The sequence below is a fragment of the Cariama cristata genome, unplaced genomic scaffold (assembly GCF_000690535.1).
Source record: "Cariama cristata isolate BGI_N322 unplaced genomic scaffold, ASM69053v1 scaffold6165, whole genome shotgun sequence".
In the NCBI taxonomy this organism is placed as follows: domain Eukaryota; kingdom Metazoa; phylum Chordata; class Aves; order Cariamiformes; family Cariamidae; genus Cariama; species Cariama cristata.
The window spans coordinates 6134-12807 of NW_009619111.1; the positions used below are offsets into that span (position 1 = coordinate 6134).

The 6674-nt window shown below is 46.7% G+C and overlaps 1 protein-coding gene across 1 annotated transcript; it reads right to left on the reverse strand.

Moving 5' to 3' along the window:
* Positions 1-244: 244 nt before the first annotated feature.
* On the reverse strand, positions 245-6205 carry LOC104162391 (dnaJ homolog subfamily B member 11-like; the record flags this gene model as incomplete). Its single annotated transcript, XM_009701106.1, has 4 exons — positions 245-648; positions 4904-5063; positions 5463-5574; positions 6148-6205. Coding segments are annotated over 4 exons (395 nt in total), but the record flags the coding sequence as incomplete, so codon positions are not given.
* Between the last annotated feature and the right edge of the window lie 469 nt (positions 6206-6674).

Genomic DNA, 6674 nt, shown 5'->3' on the forward strand with positions numbered 1-6674 from the left:
TTTCCCCTGCTTTCCCAACCCTATGTGGGGCCTAACATAACTTGTAAAGGTTCTCCTGCCAGTCCACTCCCAACAGCACCTGTACTCCTGCCCCAGAAACACAGACTCTGAAGAAATATCACACTCTGGACTCAGAGGGGAAGGGGAGGAAGGGCTGAGATTTAAAAAAAAACAAACACAAACCGACGGAAACTCGGAAGAGACTGACACAAATGACATAAAAAGCAGAAGCTATGAAAATATGTTGAGATGGTCAAGAAAAGTCACATCAAAATATATTTAAAAACCAGAAATTCCAATCTGCGTGGAATTTAAAACTCTTTTCCCCACCTTTTTTTCCTCCGCTCAAGGAGTCTCTTTGTTGTTCCAGGATGTGGAACATGATAGGCAGCACCAGTTATGTCCTGAAAAGGGTAGTATTTCTCCCAACTCGTCTGAGCGCTTGAACCATTTACAAAGAAAAAATTATATATACCTCAACAATTGCCCCACCCTCCCTCTTTTCCATTCTACAGTGGGCAGGAGAAAAGACTGCAAACAAATCTGACTTTTCATTTTCAGTTAAGTCCAATTTTTCCACACATCAATATCCCTGCAATCCATTGTACACCTTCTGCACCGATCCTTGTTTCAACAGCTGTTTGAGACCTGCAAGAGAAAGGAAAGCATTACTGCACAGCACAAACAAGAGGAGGACTCTGCGTTTGCTCTTCCTCCTACATTTACACATCTGGCTCGTAGGCTCCGTAGCATCAGCCCTTCAAGGCTGAGTCTACGTGTTCAAATAATGCAAACACTGGTACTCTAAGAGGATCACTTAAAGAAAAAGGAAGAAAAAAAAATGTGCCCCCAAACCCAGAGTTGTAACAGCTTTACTCCTGCTCCTTCAGCATTCCTACAAGGAGAAATGGGACTGAGGATGGTGATGCTGTAACAGTGCTTTCACGCGCTCTTGGAACCACACAAGGCCAGCGGTTTCAGGGAGAAAGTCTCCTCTGCTATCCATTCAAAGCCCAGCACGCCACCTCAAGATCCTCACAGCTCTTGTAAGGGATAAAGCTGACTCCTAGAGCTGCTTTGCTGTTGAAGTTAACAACAATTTTGTCATCTTAAGTACAAATGCGACAAACCACTAACTTGCTGAGTATTTCCAGAGTCTCATTTCACCTAGCTCAGCTCTACAGCCCAAGAGAAATCTGCTAGCAGCAAGCTCAGGAGGGGTACACTTGAGTCCTCCTCGACTCGCCAGCTACAGAAACCCACAGAGGTAATTAGAAAGCAGAGGTTTTCACGCTGGTATGTGGTGCCTGGGGACACTACAGTCCACTAGAAGTACTCCCCGAGGGCAAGTAAGAGAAGCAAACTTGTTATCTGTGGGCTAAAGGATCCTACTGAAGGCCTGAAAATCTGAAGATTGTTTTGAAACCCACTATTTCAAAGAAGTCTAGATGACTTTTCAAATACCACCTTCCCCAGCCCTGAAAGGCCAGTCATAAAACATTTCAAAGAACTGACTCTCTGAGGTCCTGGCGATATCAAATTCTTACCAGAGAGGGATAAAAGAAGAGTGAGTCAGTCCTTAAAACCATTAATAGCTCATCTACTGGGGTTAGCACCTTCAGGGAAAGGCTGGCAGGTCTTCACTGCTACTTAAAGGGCAAGAACGGACAAAACAGAGGAAGCAGACTGGCAAGAATGGATGTGTCACACTGTTTTTCCAGTGATAATCAGAGGGGACTCCCTCTTTAAAGTCAGCCTGGTCACACACTGCCAGGACTCCCAGTGCCCTGGCCATGTCTTCATCTCTGCTCTGACCAGCACCAGAAACCACTGAGCATGGGGAAGGGCTGTCAGGACCCCAAATAGAGAGGGAAACTCCCCACACCGTAGGTAACTTGCAAATAATAATAATAATAATTCAGCTAAAGTGCTATAATTCTGCTGTTGGATGTCCTCAAAACAACATCAGTCTTGCAACAAAGCACACAAGCGGCTGGTTTGCACCTCCACACGACAGAAGACAGGATTGCAGTCCTGCCTCAGAGCTTGCTCTGCTGCTCCACTGAAGCCAGACTCACGGTGTCATACTGTACGTGTTTCTACAACAGGTCAGATTAGGCTGCCTAGAAGATACCATCATAGTTGTTAAAGTTAAGTGAGGTACACAGGCATGGAGAGGGAGGATCAGTAATTAAATCAACCAATTTACTCGTGCAGGAAAAGGAAAAAACCCCAGCCTTTCAAGCATGCAAATCCTTCTTCAGGAAATCCAGCTAAAAGAGAGTATGTCTCCCTGCAAACCTTGTCCTGCTTGTCTACCCTTAAATCATTCTGGTTACTGTCCTTCAAAACTGGTGATCTGATGCATAAAGGTCACAGTAGCTCTGTTAAAATATTGGAAAACTGTCCTGGAAGTAGTAACTGGAATCGAGACTGCTTTCTGCCAGGCAAGAACTATTCATGCTTCTTGCTTGCTGGCCAGAGAATCCTGAACTCTTTTCTACATTCAGAAACATCCTCAACAGCAGGGCAAAGTGAGTCCCTGCAAATCATTAAGCACAGGTCATCCTCCAGGGGAGCGCAAGGCAAGCTCACTTCCCCTCCATAGCCAAAGGAGGCTCCAAGTCACTTCCTGGCTGATGGGTAAGAGGACGTGCCTCCTGGATGTGTAGTTCTCTGAAAGGAAGGACATAGCTGGAGAAAGGTGTGCTCCAGTAACCCTGAAAAAAAAAAAGTGGGATTAGCACCATCCCTGTGCCTCGTTTCCTGCTAGCTAGCTGTAGGCAGCTGCCTGCCAGCCTGAAGGATACCCTCATTACCGCACAGGATATTTCAACACATACCTGGCGCTCAATCAGGAATTCTAGCCAGGAATCCTGACATTTGGTGCTCCTGCTCAGGTATTTTTTCCTAGAGCCAACTTTGAGATTTTTCCAACACCAGCAACAGCTTGACAGGTTACAACACAACCTGGGCACTTTGCTGCCTGCTGTTGCTGAGTGTTCCAGAGTTAAAGCATGGGATCCAAAGCTCCGAAACAGACAATAAACAACTGTCACTAGAGATGAACGAGAGATATGTCAAAGAGAAAGTCACCTCTGATCAACAGGCAGTAAATTCCCTGATGTCACACCGGCAGGAAAAAAAAGCATATTATTTCTCTGACTCTAAAGCTCAGGCTGACCAAAGTTGTGCTCTCTGAGTCAGAGTATCTTCTGACTGCCCCAGGAGCTGTACACGTGGTTACGAGATAAGAAATTAGGACCACCGCCAACAATAAGAAAAAGGGAATGTTTTGAATTCTGAAGCCTACAGTCTTCCTCTGACTTTGTACACTGAACTGCTGCCACACAACATGAACAGACCTATTCCCTCATAAAACTCCTTATATCACTGGATGTTTGGAGATATCCTAGCACAAGGAAATGTATCTGACTGCCTACCCAGCCACCCTCCCCTGGGAAGCATGGAATTGCTTTAGGAGGGAGCGAAACACCCAAAAGGCCCCATGCCTGAACACGCTCATGCCAGTACCATTACCTCTCTGTTCCTGGGATATCCATAAAGGCAGGCAAGCAATTTTGACAGACACGAAGGCTTCTGTCGCTGCTCCTTGCCCGGTCTAAACTGCCAAAAGCAACAGCTAGAATAACCTCACATCTGTTTGAGAGGTGCCATCACCTTAGGAAGCTTCAAGAAGAGTAGCAGAGCCTAGGATGAGACTTCACACTGATGCGGTTGCTGTGCTCTGCAGCCCTCGCCGGGCACAACGCACTTGCAACAAGTAGGAGAGCACAGGGGTCAAAACACAACACAGGTTCACTCCAAGCACAGCCCAGTGGCACAGACCTCACAGCCCAAACAGCTGCAGAAAGAGCCACAGAACGTCAGTCAACCCTGGAGCCCCAGCTACCAACTGGGATTCAAGCGGGAGCCAGATCAGTGTGGTCAACGCAGCAGTAAGTGCAACAGGGCTGAGAAAAAACCCACCCAGGCTTTGGCTTCCCTCTCGAAACTTGAAGAGTCCAGGAAAGCTGCGCATTTGTCTCATTCCACCAGGGCAGTTGCCAGAATCCACCACAAGGGCAACTTCAGAAGAAGACAGTATGACAGCCCTGACCAGCAGGAAGAAGTGCTGGGGATGGGGATTTCCTGAAAAGCTGCCAGGAACTACTTTGCCCCATAGCAGAGGATGGGGCTCTTGATGCCTACTCTGATGCCTTGCGCAGAGCAGCAGAACCTACCGCAGAGGCTGCTGAAACAGAGGAATTTCCACCTAGAAGCACAGTATTTACCCTCCTGTCAATTTTCTACATGGTTTACCAAGTTTCCATTTGAGCACTGAAGCTGAGAAGCAAATCTCTTCTACGAAATATCTGCATTGCACCCTTCTTCCCTATATGGCTGCAAACCACTTTGGGTAGAAGATGTAGAGAGGAACAAGCCTTCTCCTGATGCTGCGTGACACTCTTTACCCTTGACAGCAGAGGGATTTTCACAAGTCTTGCCTCCAAGAAAGTACAAGCAGGGGCTGGAAAAAAACCACTTGTGATCCCATTCCAGAAGAGGCAAAGCAGACATAGGCTAAACCCAGTAAGTCCTTCAGTTCAGACAGATGGCCAGCGACAAAACAAAGCACCTGCAAACTTGCCAAGTGCTACATCCCAGCCGTGGCACATCCCAACCTAATCTGGTTCCCTACAACCGCAGCAGCCAAGCTCACTTGCTTCAAAGGGAAATGGAAGTTAACAGAGTTGGCCAACGCCCTGTGATTATGTTGTGCAAGGGGCACAGGGAAAGGAGAGCCCGCTACAGGCCGCTGGTTCAGTTGTGCCAACTTCTTATCAGCTTTGGCGAGAGGTCTGTGCAGCCCACTGCCACGACAGAGCTTTAAAAGACGCACCTTCCCGCTGCTCCTTTGTCAGTTGCTCTTTGGGGAACTCCACATCAAATGTTATTATTAGTGAGCCTTTGATATTATTGTTATCAAAATTTGGAAGACCTTCTCCTTTCTTCCACAGTTTGGCCCCGGGTTTTGTAATTTTATCGCGAGCAACGTGAACCTAGAGACAAAAGACATTTCAGAACATTACTGGTGTTCTGTGTGTGTAGCCCAAGATTTCAATGTCCTTTCCAACCCCCAGAAAAGCTTCCACTGATACCGATTCCTTGCCAAAGTCAGTGATATCGAAGGGGTCCAGGCAGGACACATGCCAGAGCTAACATCATCCAAGACAGCACATGCAGTAACCGCTGTGACAGCCTGGAATCGAGACCCTCACTCTGCACCCTTTGTTCAGAGCCTGTTTTGGGTCCATGGGAATTGGTCTGGAAGGCTCTAGCAGAGGGGATACTGCATACAGCCAGTAGCTGCACAGACCCTGAGCAAGCTAACCTTCAGCACAGAAGACTTGCAGTTACATTTTGTTTACCCACAGCAAGAAAGCAAACCGTTGCTTCACCTTGTGCCCATCCAAGTGGGCGATATCCATTTCAAAGCCTGTAAGTGCCTCGACCAGCGAGATAGTCACGTTTGTATACAAGTCATCTCCTCTTCTTTCAAAGACTGGGTGCCTGTGGAAATAAGAGACATTGGAACTTTTCTCCTTCCCCATAGGGGAAATAGATCCTTTAGCTTCCTTCCCTCTATTTGTGATTTTGGAGACTTCACAAATCGGAAAGGAAGCGAAGAATGAATGAAATTAGCTTCATTGTCCTGTGCAAGGTACGCACTACTAAATAATGTTTCTATTTCTAGGGCAATGAGTGGTGAGGCGTGTCAAGAAGTTGTGACTCACACAGCAATTTTCTTAGTACTGCATTTCCTTACGATAGGGAGATAGTATGTTTATGGAAAAAGGAGATATTTAATGTGATTCACACAGGAGCTACTAATGCATTACAGAATTCAAGCCAAACAAAATAAAATGGAATTATCGCAGCATCTTGATGGTGGTGAAGCCAGCTACTCCAGCATCATCAGGGTTGAACATCCTGCACAGCCCTCAGTACCAGACCCCTGGCTGCACCAACTCTGCTGAAAGGCAAGCTATACGCTAGCCAAGTGGGCAACTCTGGCCAGAAAATTGCTTGCCAGCTTCCTTTATAGTAACCAGAAAGAGTGGTCTAACCAGGCCAGTTACTTACTTAAGAACTTTTATTCGGAAGCGCAAATCACCTGGCTCCCCATCCACATGGGGTTCACCTGTGAGAAAGAAAGAAAAGCTCTGTTTAAAGGAGCTAGTCAGTAACAACCAAAGAAACAAGCAGCACATCAAACAATACAGATTTGCAGCTCACATGTTAAAGGGAAAAAACAGTCTTTACATGTGTAAGCAGGGTTTTAGTCATATCTGTTATTAAAGAGCCTAGGACTTTCTGAGTATTGCCTCAATGAGCTCATACCTCTCTGTTGTTCTGAAAGACTCGCCTGCATGTTAATGATGTCCTTTACTTGTTGAATCCTAGACTGGTCGGGGTTGGAAGGGCCCTCTGGAGATCCTCCAGTTCAACCCCCCTGACAAAGCAGGGTCGCCTGCAGCAGTTGCGCAGCGTTGAGTATCTCCAGAGAAGGAGACTCCACAACCTCTCTAGGCAGCCTGTGCCAGGGCTCTGCCACCCTCAAAATAGCAAAGTTTTTCCCTCATTCAGATGGAACTTCCCGAGTTTCAGTT